The 17,561-nt window shown below is 55.0% G+C and overlaps 1 protein-coding gene across 1 annotated transcript in view; it reads left to right on the forward strand.

Annotated features, from left to right (window-relative positions):
• The first annotated feature begins 310 nt into the window (after positions 1-310).
• Positions 311-17,561, forward strand: part of KIAA1614 (KIAA1614 ortholog) — a 42,375-nt gene continuing 25,124 nt past the window's right edge. The window contains exons 1-4 of the mRNA XM_061160857.1: positions 311-380; positions 2,052-2,998; positions 3,856-3,919; positions 14,941-15,084. Of these exons, the coding sequence (XP_061016840.1) occupies positions 334-380; positions 2,052-2,998; positions 3,856-3,919; positions 14,941-15,084 (1,202 nt within the window). The 5' untranslated portion in view covers positions 311-333. The remainder of the gene's footprint in view (positions 381-2,051; positions 2,999-3,855; positions 3,920-14,940; positions 15,085-17,561) is intronic.

Below are 17,561 nucleotides of genomic sequence, written 5' to 3' on the forward strand. Positions count from 1 at the left end.
GGAGGCGCCGGGCTTGGCCTCTCGCCCCCTCCGTGGCCGAGCCATGAGCTAGCCGCCCATGCCGCTTCCTGCCCTCCCGCGCCCTCCCCGTCCGACCCCGCGTCCCCTCCCCGGACCTGGAGGGAGGCCGCGGCCCGCGGGGCGGCTGCCCGGTTCCGACCCCACCCGCACCCCGGGGCGGCCCGCGGAGCCCGGAGCCGAGCCGGGCGCGCCCCGAGAGCCGAGGCCTGCGGGCCGCACTCCCCGAGCCCCGGGCCGGAGCCCGCGCGCCCTGCTCCCCGCCGCGGACCCGGGAGGGAGAGGGGGCGAGAGGAGGGCCTGGTCTCCCCGGGGATGGAGGGGATGGAGGCGGCGCCCAGACCTGCCGGCGGCAGCCTTCAGTGAGTACGGAGGAGGCGAGGCCCCGGGCGGGCCGGGGATGGCGGGACCGGGGGAGCGAGAAGGAAGGGTCGCGGGGGGAGGCCTGCCCGTCACGACCATCTTCATTTCAGCGTCTCGGGGTTGGGGTTAGACGAGCACAGCGCTCGGCCCAAGACTTCAGCGGCTCCGAGACGCACAAGTCTGTACCCACTGTTCCCCCGAGGAAAGTCTCATCCATCCTACCAGGTCTCTAGAGAAGGGTGATCTCTGCAATGCTGTTACAGACTTTACCTGAAAGCTCTCGTAATGTGACGGAAATTATTCCCATACCCTTCAAATCCCCTGCTTCCTGGATTGAACCTTAGAAGAGAGGACTCAGTGGCTGGGCTGTGAGGACAAAGTTGATCAATTCTAGATGAACTGGTAGAGACAATGATCTCGTCCTTTCGAAGACAGGCCTTAAACGTCACAGGCTTAAAACGGACATAACATACTGGCGTGTGTGTGTTTTGCTTTATGGAATATGTGCATTCATGAAATGTATTAAAAACTGAGTTGCAATAAATGACTGTAGAGGGGCTTGGCATTTAAGAGAATTCTGTAGTGAATCTTTAGCCAGTATTAGGTGAATAATTAACCCCTAGTTTGTAATTTATGTAAATGTGGATTTTTATGCATGCAGTGGGACATATCTAGATGTATGGTGTAGAAGGGGCATGGTCTCGGAGGGCAGGATAAATATTAAGACATTGTGGCTGGTATGTGTGCACAGAACTGCTTGGCGAGTAAAATCTCGTGCTCACTTGTATTCCCTGTGAAGACGTTGACACATCAAGCGTGCCACCAAGGAGCGGTCTTCTGGGCAGTTTACCTGTCTAGACCAATATTCCTATAGGACTAAGGGGAGTTGGGACCAGGACCCAGTCCTGGTCACTGGGTGCTTTGGAAGGGCCCTGACCTTGGGAGGAGAAGCTTTGCGATCCTAGCCAGGCCTCCCTCAGCTTTGGTGTCTCCTAATGGCTCTGGACCTCCGTCTCTCTGTAAAAATGAGGGTCATAACCCTGTTCCGGCAGAATGGCGTAAGAATTTGAGAGAGAGTGTTTGAAAGTACCTTTAGGCCTACCCAGCACTGAGCAGATGCTGAAAGGCCTTGGTGCCTGATCCTAGCCGCCCTGTGGGCACAGCTCTGCTCACGCCTGAGGTTTGAGGACAGGGAAGGGGGACATCTTCCACCAGCAGGTCAGATCCTGAAGTCCATCCTCTGCATTGGTTCCATTTGGAAAGGGATTGTGGGCATGAGTAGAAATTGCCATCTTCCCCTGAAGCCTGACACCTGTCAGCAAAACACGAAGCCAGAGACTGGAAATCCAGCCCCCATTTTCCCTCTGGTCCAGACTGGGCAGAAGATTAACTGTTGCTTGACCCTTCACTGTCCCCACCTGTAAAATGGGGATAGAAAAATAAGAATACTACTCCGACTTGGAAGAAAAAACTCAGTAATGACTTATTTGTACCATCCAAAGACTCGTGCTCCCCAAGGTGCTTTCACATTGTCCAGGGGTACCCCTGATCTGACCCCAAGTTGTCTTCCTCCAGACAGGGCTCTATACCAAGGCACTATGGAGACCCAGGAGGTCGTGGGAGCTGGTCAGGTAGTGGGTCTAAGGCGCTCTGTCTGTTTTCTCCCCCAGAGAACCCCAAAGAGGGAGCAGAATGGCCAGCTCCATGCAGGTGACCTCAGCTGTGGAGAGAAGCGGCCCTGAGCCACAGCCGGAGAATGGACACCTCCCAAGACCCTGGCCCTGCCCTGGAGAAGATGGAACACCCAGCCCAATGGCCCCCTGGCCTCCCGGGGCACGGGGGATACAGCTCCAGGGCCCCTCCGTGCTGGAGTCCAAGGTGAGGGCCTTGAAGGAGAAGATGACAGCAGGCAAACAGGGGGTAGGCCCCGGCCTCCCTTCTCACAAGCAGCTGGCCCTCAAGAAACCCAAGAGCAGACGAGTCAAGGTGGGTGGGACCAAGCCTCCATCAGAGGGGCCTTCCCCACCCGAGGCTGTGGTGGTCCATCACACGCAGAACCCGAACTACAGGCGGCTGGACCGCAGCGTCACTGAGGAGGAGCCCGCCAAGAACGGGGACGCGGGGCCGCCTAGGTCTCCTGCCCCCGGACTCGAGTGCTGGAACAGAAGGAGCCCGTGGCCTCCAGAGGGTGTTCAAACACGGCCTGAGCACGACAGAGCTCTGCCGCCCGGGCCCAGCTCTCTGCAAGAGGGCCCCATCCACAGGGTCACTCCAGGCCAGCCGAGGGGCTCTGGTCCTTGTAACAAAACCACCCACGAGCTCACCCTGCGGAAAGGAAGGTCACACCCCCGGCAGGATGGCCTTGTCGCCCCGGGAGACCCGGACAGCTTGTCTCCGACCTCCGAGGAGGACTTTGTCCCCAGACCAGCCCTGCTGGGGGATCTCTGGAAAACCGGGGACCTGGGGGTCCTGGGCACCGGTGGCAGCACCTTGTCCCTGTCTGACCGCGTGGAGAGGAACCGCCTTCTGCTGCAGGAGATGCTAAGTGTTGCGGGGCAGGGCCCCTCCAAGGTGGGAGTCCCAGGCTGGACTTCATGCTGGGATAGAGCTGTGCCAGGTAAGGCCCACTCTCTGGGTCTGGGGGGTGGGGGCAGTGGGGGGAGTCCAGGAGAAGGAAAGGGAGATGGGGGTTACCTCGGAGGGGAGGGGTGGGAAAGTGGGAGAGCACAGCTGTTTATCACCAGATTCCTCGGTTGTCCTCTTAGTCTGGGCTTTGCTACAGATTCTTTATCACCTCACAGCCAGCCCCATCTGCTAAAGGCCGCCCCCAGACCCCCCAGACCACCAGTCCCTGACTTTTGGCACCAGGGACTGGTTGCATGGAAGACAATTTTTCCATAGACTGGTAGGGATGGTTTCAGGATGATTCAAGCGCATGATGTTTATTGAGCACTTTATTTCTATTATTACCATATCAGCTCCACCTCTGATCATCAGGCATTAGATCCCAGAGGTTGGAGACCCCCTGTCCCAGACCACTGGGAAAGCCTCCACAGTTTCTTCCCTGTGGTTCTTTCGACAGTGGCTTTTTGACGATGACAGGTCCTCAGCCCGCGGTGGACTTCATTGTCCCTGGGTAGGAGCTCTTCCCCACAGAGAGACCCAGCCTCCAGGCCGGAGGGCTGAGTTCAGGCGGCCGTGGTGCTGCAAGTGTTCAGGCCTTAGCCACAGCTCTTGCCCTTCCTTCCTCCCACACCCAACGCTTGAGAAGACCCCCGTGGGCCCTCAGCTCACGACAGTGCCCACCAGCAGTCACTATGACAGGCTGAGCCTCCACCTGGGGGGTCGGAATTATCCGGGGGAGTAAATGGCTGCTGGAGAAAACTTTCTCCTCTGTGCTTGTGCTCATTAAGTGGCAGCTGAGAGCCCAGCTCCTGGCTCTGCCCTAATCTCTGCTTCTGCTCTGGGTCCTAGAGCGACTAGCCGGGGACGTGGACTGGGACTCCGGCATCTCCCTTCAGGACTCGGACCAGAGCAGGTAAGCGCTCAGGGCACTTCTTCTCTGCGTCTCTCCTGGCCGTTGTCCCTGTCCCTTCATTTGCTCCGAGGCAGGAGAGTAGGAGACCCGGAGAGGGGGAGGGGATGAAGCAGCTGCACCCCGCAGGCAGCCGTGGCTCCTCCCGGAGACCTCCTCGGAGGCACCCATCACCCCCTGATGCCCAGGTGGTGGCCCTGCTGTCTGTGCAAAACTGCGGGGTGCAGAGCACAATGCTTGGAGCACTGCAAACCACCTGCTCTGCAACTTGGGGCTCATTTCCCTGCCCCGGTCTCTTGCTTTATTCTTCAAGTGGGCCAAGTAATACTTGTCTCATGTACTTTTCGGACTGTTGTGGGACTGAACGCAAGATTAGTTCAGTTCAGTCGCTCAGTTGTGTCTGACTCTTTGCAACCCCATGGACTGCAGCACGCCAGGCCTCCCTGTCCATCACCAACTCCCAGAGTTTACTCAATGGATGTGAAAATCCTTGGGGAAAGCATGCGAATGCAAGGCTTTTACTCTGACAGTTCCTTTCCCATTCAAGGGGTGTGCTGGCTGATGTAAAGGTCTTCATCTCCCCCAACCTCCCCGACTTTGCTCCAGCCCCTCCATTGATGTCCGAGGAAAGCTGGGCACCTGGGGTGGGGGTGAGTGGCCATGGGGCTGTGTCATGACCAGGCAGGTGAGGGGAGTATCTTCCAGGAGGGCAGGGGGGCTGTCTGTGGCTCCATCGGTGGCTGCCCGGGGCTTAGCCTCATCCTCTGTCTTCACTGCACAACTGGCTCGTGAAGCTGAGCGGGGTCTCAGGACGGGGGAGCAGCCGCATTTCCCCTTTCTGTGCAGTGACGTCACCCTCCTGCGGGTCTCGTGGTTTCTGCAAAGCTCAGAGGGCAGCAGTGTCTTTTCTGCAAATTCCCTGCCCACTAAATTCCACTTGGCTTGACCCCCCCTCCAGAATATGTGGACCCCCAGTTCTGTTTCCACACAGTGAGGGCTGCCCAGGTTCAGGAGATTCCATCTCTGCTCGGCCACTGGCCTTCTCACTGACTTTGGCTCTGGCTGAGAGCCTGGTGGAGAGGGGGCTGTCTGGCTCCTTCTTCTCTCATTATTTGTGATTTGGAATCGTAGCTGCCCCCCCTTCTTCCAGGGGTCTCTTCCCGCCTCCCTGGCCACTGTGTTCAGCCTCTCCTCACATTGGCATCTAGCCCAGCCACAGTGTAGAGGCTTGTGGCCGTGGTCCTCGGTGATACCCTGTCCCCTGCCCTGTCCCTTCATCCTTCCTGGGGAGCCATAAAGGAGACATCCTGCCTGGGCAAACATAACTTGTGCCTAGAGGAGCTGGGGCCTCCTCTTCGGCAGCTGCACGTCCCCCCGCTCTGACTCTGTCTTCCCTGGGTGGGAGGAAGGCTCAACTGCAGGATGTCCACGGGGGTTGTCCAGAGATCACTATTGAAAGAAGCTGAAGCTCCTGACTTGCATGTTGGATACTAGGTAATTAAAACACCGTCTTAAAGGACAAGACCCTCAACCATAGGGGGTCAGGAGGGGCTTTCCCCTAGTCCTGCAAGGAGATGGCATCTGTGTAGAATGCTCAGGGTAGAAATTTCTAAACTATTATTTCACCAGACCATTTGCAGTGGGTTAGGGTCTGCCGTTTACAGTGACTCAGCGGTAAAGAATCCGCCTGCAATGCAGAAGATGTGGGTTTGACCCCTGGGTTGGGAAGATCCCCAGGAGAAGGAAATGGCAACCCATTCCTGTATTCTTGCCTAGAGAATCCCATGGACAGAGGAGCCTGGTGAGCTACAGTCTAGGGGGTAGCAAAGTGTCAGACACAACTTAGCGACTAAACACACACACAATGTATGTGTGTAGAGGTGTAGACTGTGTAGAGGTGTGCATATGTATATTGTATGATGATCTCATATGTGTTTATATGTGGAATGAGGTGGATGCACAGCATATATCCAGGCACAGAGTTGGCCTGTCTCTGAGTTTTCAAGGGAAAGCTGTCCCCTTGGCTTGTTTAGAAGGTCATTCACAGTGCCCCATGGACCTTTATTGGTGATCTGCACCCTGCTGAGTAGACACCCAGGCTGAAGAGCCAGAAAGCACACCTGCTGCATGGATGGGAGGGAGTTCAGCCATGTCCAGAGGCCCCTGGGGACAGGGTTCCTCATTTGGCTCTGTTCCCGAGACTTCCGGGCAGATACTAAAGCAGTCCCTGAGACCTTGCAGGTTCCATCTTCTCCCCTAAGCAGGATGGTTTTATTGCTGCTCCTTCTCTATATCTGAGCTTCCTGAATGACCTTTGAAATAAGGCACACTTCCCTCAGCCCTGTACCCCTGGCCACATGGTCTGCACGGAGGGGCTGAGGACCCTGGACAGCGTAGACTCTGGGACCATGGCGGCCGTCATGATGGCCATCCCGAAAGAGTCACGACATCAGTCAGGACGTGTTCTGGCAGTGAGCCCCTTACATCTTCTCAGTGTTTGAGGCATAAAAGGTCTGGTTTCACACTCAGTCAAGTTTAGCATCAGTGCAGTTCAGTGTTACAACCAAATAATCACCAGGTTGACGATTGATCATTAATCTGGTCAGTAACGACCAGGTTAACCCAGCATGTATTTATGTCCTCAGTTGTTACTGCTGTGCATGATGGTAAGACAAGAAACCCAAAATGATGGTGAAACAGCAGAGCCCAAGACACCAGACCTTGTCTTACTGGCGGGGTTAGCCCAACTCATTGCAGGTGGTCACAAGGAGAGTCAGCTGTGGAGGCGAGACCCCCGAGATGCCGAGGGAACACCAGAAATGTCCCAGGACCAAATGGTTGTCCCTTCTACTGAGGGAGGAAAGGAGACTCCATCCCAGAGGACAGGCCACCTTGTGGTCCTTCCTTCCAGAAGACCATGCTGACGCTTAGTTCCAGCCCTTGTGTTGTACCATATCCTGACGTTATCCTAATAACCACGTGTTAACTGTTCCCATTTCACTGACAGAGACCCCTCTGGGCAGAGGCTAAGCGACTTGCCTGGTGATAAAGCTATTAAGCGTTGGAGTCAGGGTTCACAGTCAAAACTGCTTGGCACCAAGGGCTGTTCTCTAACCATTAGGCTGCACTGCTACAAGCTGTCCCCACAGGTCATGCCTTGGGTTAGGGGTCTGGGGGTCCTTGGCCCCCTCCCCCAGCCTGGTATTCTCAAGTATAGACCAAGCTTGTTTCTCTCCTAAGTCGCCGTTGACATGATTTTGGAAATGGGGCTTTGATTTGTGGGGAGAAGACAAGGTGAGGGGTAAGCACTTCAGGATGACAGAGGACGAGATGGTTGGATGGCATCACTGACTCAATGGACATGAATTGGATCTAATTCCGGGAGTTGATGCAAGACAGAGACGTCTGGCATGCTTCAGCCCATGGGGTCGCAAAGAGTCGGACATGACTGAGTAACTGAACAACACAACAAAAGCACTTCAAGGAGGCCCAGTGGGGGTCAGTACTGTCAGCGATGACCTCGCTCACAGCCATGTGTGAGCACTGGACTCATCAGAGATGGGAGGGGGAGGGCACTCTGCTCGGGGGCTCTGCCCTCATCCATTCTTAAAAGCCTGTGGTGTCCTGTCCCTGCTGTTTGTCAAAGGGCCAGGACCCGCTCGGTCTGTCCACTGTCTTGAGGCTCTGGGAGGGCAGAGCAGGATTATACATTGCCTTAGGACCCCAGATGAGCCCTGCGTGTGCGAAAAGTACATGAAACCAAAGGAGCAGCTGCCATCAGCGCCATCCTCACCCCAGGCCCTGCATGGGAAGGGAGTCGACTCTTTACAAAAAAGCACTCAGCCCTGGGCTGCTGCAGGCCCCAGGGAGGCCCCCTGAGGCCCGGGGCCTGCCTGGGCAAGCTGGTTGGGGAGGCAGTGCTGTGGGACCCAGGCTTGCTCCGCTTCAAATCAGGGCCTTCCCTGTCTGTCGTCTTTGGGGGGTGGAGGGGCAGACCCTGAAGTGTGTCTGCAGGGGCTTTAACCCCTGCTCAGCTGTGGGGTCAGTGGAGGGGACAGGGTCTCTGGGGTTGTTTCATTTGTGCTGTGATGATGAAGGAAGCACAGAGGACTTCCTGGGTTGTTGATTGCCCCCATCCCTGTGGCGGAGTTGTGCCCATTTCTAGATACAGAAACGGAGGCTCAGAGGAGGGAGCCCCGTCTCAGTGTGTATACCTCATCACGAGAAAAGAAGGAACAGACATTGGGTTCCGATTTTCAGGCCTCCATGGAGACGGCTAGCAGTCAAAACTCCCTGCCCCGAAGCTGTCTGCAGGCTCCAGTTTACAGGAGGGGCAGACAGGGAACCCTCAAGAATTTCAGAGGCCTGGGCTGTGGCTCAAGCGGTCAGGCCCACAACTGTGAGAAAACCCTGGGCTTTTAAAACTTAATTTATTACCTAGCATTACACCGTGTGTAATTTCAGAAGGAATTCCCACTTTGCCCTCATTGCCCACTCTGCCTCCACCAACTTTGGCCGTTGCTGGTGGATCTTCCCCTGGAGCTCCTTGTGGGGCAAGGACCATTCTATTCTCTCTGGGACCCGGGACCTGCCAAGCGTCAACGGTACGAGCATGCAGAATATGTTTGCCAGAAGCACGTGTGTATGAGTGTAACTGAGGGCTCACCCCGGGGTGGACGCCCTTGTGGGCTTGATCAGATCTGATTGGAGCCAGGAGAGGACATTCCAGATGGGTAAGACCTGCAGACGTGGAGAGGTACATGGTGGATTGGATGGAAGATACTATCAGGACACAGGGTGGGAGTGTGGGCTGAGACCATTTTTGGAGAGCCTGGGAATTTAGATTTTAAGTAAGGTAGGAGGAAATGGAGTGTCGCCTGTCTCTCTCCTCTTGACAAGGTTGGGAGTGGCAAGGGGTTTCCTCAGTTTTCCCTTGTGTCTGTGTATCAGAACCGACGGGCTTCCCTGGTGGCTCAGATGGTAAAGAATCTGCCTGCAATGCAGGAGACCCGGGCTCAACTCCTGGAGCAGGAAGTTTCCCTGGAGAAGGGAATGGCTACCCACTCCAGCATTCTTGCCTGGAGAATCCCATGGACAGAGGAGTCCATGGGTCACAAGAAGTCAGACATGACCGACTGACTAACACACACACACACACACACACACACACACCTGAGTCGGTGGGCAGGATAGGGAATGGCCAGGTATATGCAGGATGGGCAGGGGCTCAGATAGTCTTCATTACACCCTTTCCTAGGTTTGTCCTCAGGTATCCCTGCAGCCCTGTGACTCTTGGAGGGGGTCTCATGCTCACCTCCAGGACTCCTCATGACCCCCTGAGTCTAGGGAACCAGAAAGTCCAGAACCTGGCTGGGGAGCCAGAATGACCTGCAAACCCCCTTACCAGGCTACCTGGGTACCAGGCCACAGTGCACGGCAGTGTCCCAGCACTGCCAGGAAACGGGGTCCTCCTACCAGGGAGGGTGTGGTGTGGCAGGAGGGAGTCCTGGGCGTGAGCATGAGAGAAGCAGCTCTCCTCGTCCCAGGAATCTCAGGGCTGCAGGTGTACCTGAGGGCACCCCCTGGTTCAAGGCGTAACGAAGACCAGCTGAGCCCCTGCCCGTCCTGCATACCGCCCCCCACCCTTCTCTATCCTTCCCCCAACTCAGATATACAGACACGAAGGAGAACTAGAGGAAACCCCTTGCCACTCTCAAACCTGCAAAGACTAAAACTAAAAAGAAGAAAATTACATTTAGCCACTCACCAGTGTTTTCAACTACAAACACACCCCTGAGGCATCTAGGGTTCTGAGTCCCCATGGAGAAGGAAGGATGCTATCCCTTCAAGCCCTCCCTCACAGCGAGTGTCGCCTGCAACTTTCCTCCATATCACTGTTACAATCATACACCCCACACTTGAAAATCTCATAGGGGTCCCAATCTTTATGAATAGAGGGGCTCAGGAAAGTTAATTTGCTCAGATCATTCATCTGTGAGGAGCTGGGCTGAAATTCAAGAGGAAGCCTTCCTCCCTGGCCTTCAGAATGGAATAGGCCACTGTCACCCTACCTGGGGGTGTCGTGGTCACCTGCCTCCACACATGCAGTGCTGACCAAGGGGGAGACCCACAGGGATTTGTTCTCCTTTTCCTTCTTCAAGAAGGCCAGGACAGAACCACTTTGCTCTCCCAGTAAGCAGTCGACAACCTAGGGAAGCTCTGCACACCTCCGCACACGTCTTTTCAAAGGTGTTCAATAAGGTGTATCCCACAGCAGCCATCCTTTTTTATTTATTTGTTTTATTTTATTGAAGTATAGTTGATTTACGGTGTTGTGTTGGTTTCTTGTGTAGAGCAGAGTGATTGTTATACATATATTCTTTTTCATTTTTTCTTTCATTATAGTTTATCATAGGACATTGAATGTAGTTCCCTTTGCTATACAGTAGGACCTTGTTGTTTATCCTTTCTGTATACAATTGTTTGCATCTGCTAATCCCAAACTCCCAATCCTTCCCTCCCCCACCCCACCTCCTCTTTTACGACCACATGTCTGTTCTGTGTGTCTGTAACTCTGTTTCTGTTTTGTAGATAGGTTCATTTGTATTTTAGACTTCACATGTAAATTATATCATACGGTATTTGTTTTTTTCTTTCTGACTTACCTCACTTAGTATGATAATCTTTAGGTCCATCCATGTTGCTGCAAATGGCATGATTTGATTCTTTTTTTATTCCATTGTATATATGTACTCCATCTTCTTTTTCTATTCCTCTGTCGATGGATGTTTAGGTTGCTTCCATGTCTTGGCTATTGTAAATAGTGTTGCAATGAACATAGGGGTGCACATATCTTTTCAGATTATATTTTTCTCTGGATATGTGCCATTCTTAAGGATGCCACTCCTCCTTCTATTTTGAGAGAAGTGCCCATTTATTTTCCGGGTAGCAGCTTCCCTCTGCTACCAAATAGCCTCCTCCAGCTCCCTGTTCAATGGAAATTGCCTTTTCTGTTGAGCCCTGTGCGGGGCTCCAAAGGTCCAGAACAAAACCCACCAAGCCCTCTCCAGCTTCAAGATAGTCTGTCACTTCTGAACATGCCTTTGTGTGACATCCCCAAGATGACAGGGGATCTCTTTGGCAGGTGATTTTGGTTCCCGTTCAGGGATTCCATCTTTCGCTCAGCAAGGGGGTGAGAGGAACTTAACAAAATAATGGTGCAAATAATAAAAGCAGTGATGATAATAAATGCTGACATTGATTGTATCTCATCAAGTGCCCGGCTCTGTGCTCAGTTCTTCTGAGGGGGTCGGTTTCACTTAACAACTGAGCTCTTTTTTTAGGAGAGGAGGAAGCCAAACCTTAACGTCCAAGTCACCTGCCAGGGTGACACAGCTAAGTGGCAGCCTAGGATGAGAAGCCGGGCAGGCTGTCCCAGTGGACATGAACTTGGGCAGCCTCTGGGAGACAGTGCGGGACAGGGAAGCCTGGCGTGTTGCAGTCTATGGGGTCGCAAAGAGTTAGACAGGACTTGGTGACTGAACAACAACAGGCTGTCCCGGAAACACACTTCTGACCTTCGCTCTAAGATCTATTCTGTGCATGTCCTGCAGCCCTGGGAGGAAGGTGTCTATAACAGTGAGCTCACAGGCCCCTGCCCACATGGATTACGTGGTCCAAAATAGGTTACGAGCCCACTGTTCCCTCACCTGGGGAGCTGCACACAGTGTGACAGAGGAACACTCTAGTCTTGGTCATATGAAAGCTCTCTAATGTACAAAAATGGCACAGTGGCCGGGCAGAAAGGTGAATGTGTGTTTGGTCACTATAGATGTTCCTTCTTGCTGCATCCTGGACTCTGGGAAATGTCAGATCCCTTTCCATCCCAAATTGTTTCCCTAATTCATGCTCCTGGGATGAAAGGGTTAAAGCCAGACTGGCTGGAGCTTATTATTTTAATCCAGGATTACGGTGGCTGCAGAAGGAGGCTGCTGTGTCTCCCTGACCTCCCTGACTGGGAGGAAACGGTGGTGGTCCTGACTGGAGATCTTGATCTGGCTGTGCCTGGCTGGGAGGGGAGCTGCAGGCGGGGCTCAGCTGGTCTCTCTACCAGGACGCGGGGCTTAGATGGAGAGATCAGAGTGGGCGGGGCTTTCCTGCTGCTCTTTGTCCTGGGGGCAGCTTAGGACGCTGTGGTTGGAAGGGCGGCTGGAAGGGCCAGGAGACTCACGTGGCTCTCCCGTTGTCCCCCACAATTAGCTGTTTGAGGCATTGCTGCTTCTTGTGGGCCAAGCATCTGCGGGGTGAGCCCCCTAGGAAAGGACCTCAAGATTCCCCACCGGGCCTTGTGGTACTGCAGACTACCTGGCCAAAGACGTAGGTTCATGGGGTAGCAACGTGGATTCTCTCTCTGTACAAATCCAACTGTTTACAGACAGGGAAACTGAGGCCCAGGGGAAGCATTCAGCCTCTTTAACCCTGTGCCCCACCCACTGAGCTCACGAGCCCTAGGTATGCGAGCTCTCACTGCAGTGATATCAGCTCTCTCTGCTCAGGTGGAAAGTCTTTGCTGAGCCACGCAGGGACCGCCCCAGCCCTGCCAGGCAATCTGCAGAGGGACCGTGGGAGCGGGGACCTTGGGCTGTAGTCATGATGGGGAGGGGTTGGCTCCAGGGCTGTGGGCACGTGCGAGTGGAGGGTCTCCCTCAGACAGCAGAGTGTGAACCTGTCTGCCTGGCGGGGTCGGCGGCCCTTGGGTGGACCAGGACAATGCAGCGAAGTGGGGGTGGGGGGAGACTAGGGCAGTTCCTGGAGCTGCACCTGCTTGCCCCCTGCCACTGGGGAGAAAGACCACTTTCCAGCCACAGGGTTGTCAGGGCCCACCTATTCCAGAGCACACCATGACCGAGAGCCAGCTGCCCTCCTGACCTTGGCCGCTGTCTGGGAAGGTGGCTGCCTCTCTCCTCCCTGCTCAGTTTGTTCCTGCGTGGATGCCTCCAGGCGCCTCCAAAAAACCCTGCTTTTCTAATCAGTGGAGAAACCGGCTTTGTCTGCCAGAAACCAAAGCAGGGCAGCTGATGAAAAGGAAAAAAAAAAAAAAAAAAAACAGCGCCAAGTAGAGAGAGCAGAAAGAAAAAACAGCAAAGCTGGAAAATGGCTTCAAAACCTGGGGCGAGGCCGTTCCTGACAGCATCTGGCCAGCTGCCTGGAGCCCCCCTGCCTGCCCACCAGGTCTTGTGACAAATGCCCTCCGACAGCCGGGCAGCCACAGCTGTCACCGGAAGGCTCTGAGCGTGCGGGCTGGCAGCCAGAGGCCCGTGGCTGCAGAGGCGTCTCTCCGGGCTGGTAACCTCATTATCTCTGTTGGCGGAGCCGGAGCCCCGGGGAGCACAGCTGCTGTCAGCGGTGCGTTGGAGGCCCTGCCTGCTCGGGAAGCTGCACAGAGGGCTCCTCGCCTCCCAGGGCAGCGGGCCTTGGGAGCTCACTCCTCCTTCTCTCCTGGAAGCCCTCCTGGTTCCAGAACCACGCCTGGGCCCTGCCAGGGTCCATAGGCACAGATGGTGCCTTTATTCTGGCAGTTCTTAGTTTTTATCTTGGCCCCAAAGCAGGATTAGGTGCAAATAATGGGAAAATAAAAAGAAAGAAAGAAAGAAATCATAGACTGCCCAGTGCTCGTCCAAGGTTGTCCCAAGTAGGCCTCAGGGTTGGGCCATTTTCCACTCACATCTCTATCATCTGTCACCTAGGAGACGACTTGGTACCATCCCCCCTGTCAAGACGAGTCCCCTTTTTCCAGGTGACATATGGGCTGGGGAAGGCACGGGATTTGGCGGGCTGCAGACTGAGATGCAGGCTGGCCTGAGCCTCTAGCCGCCCAAGTCCTCCTTCTGCGGACCCTCCCTGGTGAGGACAGCCCAGCGTATGTGACAGCGAGGAAGGGCAAGGGCAGCCGCGGGGGGTGCAGACATCGCATCAGAGAGTGTGTCTGGCTTCAGCCGCAGCAGGTTCGGCCGGCTCTGGGACCCGGGGCGGGGAGGAGCTGAAGGGTGCAGCAAGGATGCTGGAGGCAGTGGGGCTGGCTGTCATCTGCTCCGCTTCACTTGATATTCAACCTTGAGCGACACACCACATGTTCCTCTCTGCTCAGGAACACCCTCATCTGTCAGGCAGAGAGCGCACCTGCCCCCGGGTCAGCCTGCCTGCGGAGAGGGCCGTCCGGTCAGCGGGAGGCTGTGGGGTGGCTATTATCCCTGCGACCTGCCACTCTGTCACCGGGAGATCGCTTTGAAAAAAGGCTGCTGTCATTTTCGGCAGCTCTGGACTGGCCGGGGAGGCAGCGCAGCTGGGAGGTGGTGAGGGCTGCTGGAAGAAGACCCTCGTTATGATGAGGAGGGAGCCGTTTGCTGACGTGGTGTGGGTCCAGCTTAGTTCCTCTCGGACCTGACCTGATGTCTGTTGGGTTAGGATTGGAACTGAGGCAGGAAATCACCGGGACTTATAAAAATGTCATTCTCTCAGAGGAGCAGAGTGGTGATGGGCAGGGTCCTGACGCCTTGTGTCTGCGGCGAGCGCTCAGGACAGTGCACTGTGAGCTTGAGTGGGTGTGTGTGTGGGTGCCGAGAGACAGAAGGAGAGAGGGAGGTGACGCGTGTGGAGACCATCTGGCTGGGCACAGGCCCAGCCCAGCAGCCCTGGGCCCTTTCCTTCCCCTCCTCCCAGATAACTCCTGCTGTCTGCCCAGGGAAGGAACAATGGAGTAATATGGATTCTCCCCTACCCTTTTCTAGATCCTCCTGGGGTCTCTGCCTCCGGTCTCTGAGCAGCAGTCCAGGGTGGGCCAGTTCCTTCCAGAGTCGCCAGGCCCCAGGCTGGTGCCCTCTGTGTGGGAGTTGGCCAAGGAAGGCTTCCATGCGGGGCTGTTTCTGGCACAGGCCCGCTCGACACTGTTAAAGCCCTCCTAATCCCTGTTATTTTCTTCTAATCCCTCCCCCCGACCCCGCTCTGGCCCGCGTGCCACGCTGCAGGACCTTCGGTCCCAAGCCGGAGCCCGTGCTGAGCCCCAGGCATGAAGAAGCCAAGCATCTGCTGCAGAGAGCCCGCATGAAGGCCAGGACCCGGCCCGTCCGTGCCAGCCATGACATCGTGCCCACCCTTGCCCTGTGCAGCCGGTGAGTGGGGCCCGGCCAGGCCGGCCGGTATGGGCTACGGCAGGAGAAGAGATGGGATCCAGCCAAAATGCCGCCGCTCACTCCTCCCCCGTGGTCTGTGTGGGAGCTCTTCCCATGTCAGGCGTCACTTTCATTCTTTTAGTCAGTTAGCACGTCTTCACTGAGAGCCTACGGATGGCATGTTAGGAAACATAACCCGAGCCTCCCTGGGGCAACGGAGGTGTCACAGTCTCCAGGGAGAAGGACCAGCAGATGGGTCAGTACAGTTCTGTGGACTGTGGTGTAGGAGAGGAAAGACGTGTGTGTAGGGCTGGAAGTCTACTGTAACTCCACCTGGAAAGGAAGGGGAAGCTTGGAGGAGGTGGATTCTAAGTTGGAGCTTAAAGGAAACATAGATGTTTACTGTACAGATGAGGGAGGCAGGGGTGAGCATCCCCAGGTAGAAACTGAGCAGAAGCAGTATTCTCAGGCGTTGGGCCAGAAGGCCCAGTGGAGGCCAGTCACGGAGGCCTCTAGGACTGATGGACAGTTTGGAAGCCTCATGTAATAGCTAGGAGCCACCAAAGGATTTCAAGCAGCTGGGTAGCACCATCACCTTTGTATTCCAGTAAAGCTGCTCTGGCTGCAGGGATGGTTGGATCTGGGGAACTAGGGGGACAGTGTGCAGTGGTGGAGGGAGAGAATGGAGATGTAAGGTTGCCCAGAGCCAGAGCAACAGGCTTAATGAGGCAGCAGAGAAGTGGTTAAGACTCTGGAAACAGACTGCTGTGTTCTGGCTCTGCCACTTCCTAGCTGTGTGCTCTTGCGAAAGCCCCTGTGCCTCGGTTTGCCTCTCTGCACAATGGGAATTATACCAGAGCCTGTCTTTCAGGGTTATTGTGAGGGTTCTGTGAGTTCATATAAAGTGTTTAGAACAGCCCCAGGCATGTAGTGAGTACCCTACAAGTGTTACCTCTGACTGAATCATGCAATCACCTGGATGAGGGGAGCATGAGAAGGGGGTGCATCCAGGATGGAGCCCAGGGTTCTGACTTGGTATCTGGAGGTTCAGGAACCCTCAGTGCAGGATTAGGCTTGGGAGGGGTGCCCTCAGAACACCCACTGGAGATGCTTATCAGGCAGTTGGATACAGGAGCTGAGGAGGAGGACAGAGGTCAGACTGTAGATGTGTAGGCATCATCCCGATCTCACAGTGCTGGGGCCATGAGGGCGGGTGAGCTCGTCAGGGATGAAGAGATGAGAAAAGAACAAGTGGAAGGATGTTCAGCACTCCACACGGGTAGCTACCCCTTGCGTGACATCCCATCCCCATCTCTGTGCTTGTTCCATGTATGATGTGCCCCAAGGAATCACTTACAGGTGGAGTTGGCGGGTGCACCTGACCTGCAGTGAGGCTGCCAGCCCAGGTCCAACTGCCCCAGGCCCCAGCGGGACCATCTGTGGCTGACCAGGCCTATGGCTTCTTGGGCGCAGTGGGTACTAGAGGGAAAGAGGATTCTCAGCGGAACTGGACTCCTTGCTCTTTGACAGGGATGCTGAGCTGGCTTATTAAAGGCTGAGGACCTTCCTGGCACCTTTGAGATCACTTCAGCAAAAGCGGAGGGCTGCCACTCGCCTCTGGGTTCATTGTCACTGTGACTCTAGGAGAGGGGCTCAGGAGACTCTACATCCTGGTGAGAGGTACCCCACCAGCTCCCCTGTTATCTCTGCATTTTGTGTCTTGTTTCCTTCTGGCTGGAGGACACTAGTTAGGAATGGGAGTGCCTCCTTTGAAGCATCCTGACTGTTCTTCTCTGCATGTATACGTGGCCCAGAGCCTTAGACTTCCATGGAACCCTCCTGTTCCACTTTCTTTAGGTACTGAGGTTGAGTTGGGTAGCTGCAAAACAGGCAAGATTCTTGAGAGTTCCTTAGACTGCAAGGAGATCAAACCAGTCGATCCTAAAGGAAATCAAACCTGAATATTCATTGGAAGGACTGATGCTGAAGCTAAAGCTCCAATAATTTGGCCGCCTGATGCAAAGAGCAGATTCATTAGAAAAGACCCTGATGCTGGGAAAGATTGAAGGCAGGAGGAGAAGGGGGCAACCGAGGATGAGACGGTTGGATGGCATCACTGACTCAATGAACATAAGTTTGAGCAAGCTCCGGGAGACGGTGAAGGACAAGGAGGCCTGGAGTGCTGCAGTCCACGGGGTCACAGAGTCAGACATGACTGAGCGACTGAACAATAACAGCAAGAATCTGCAAAGCAGACCAGATGATGTAAATGTACCTTGGGACACTTCCTCTTCCCCACATTGCATCAGCAGCTCACGACAACCCCAGCCACTAACCTTAAAGTAGGTTTCCTCTCACCAGGCTGTTCTCTGGCAGCAGAAATGCAATTGAAATGCAAGGTGACCCACTTTAGCAGCTGCTGTGTCCAGAAAAGAATTACTTTGACTTGGCAGCACTGGTGAATCCTCAGAGGGTAT

The sequence above is a fragment of the Dama dama genome, chromosome 14, assembly GCF_033118175.1.
Source record: "Dama dama isolate Ldn47 chromosome 14, ASM3311817v1, whole genome shotgun sequence".
NCBI classification, from domain to species: Eukaryota; Metazoa; Chordata; class Mammalia; order Artiodactyla; family Cervidae; genus Dama; species Dama dama.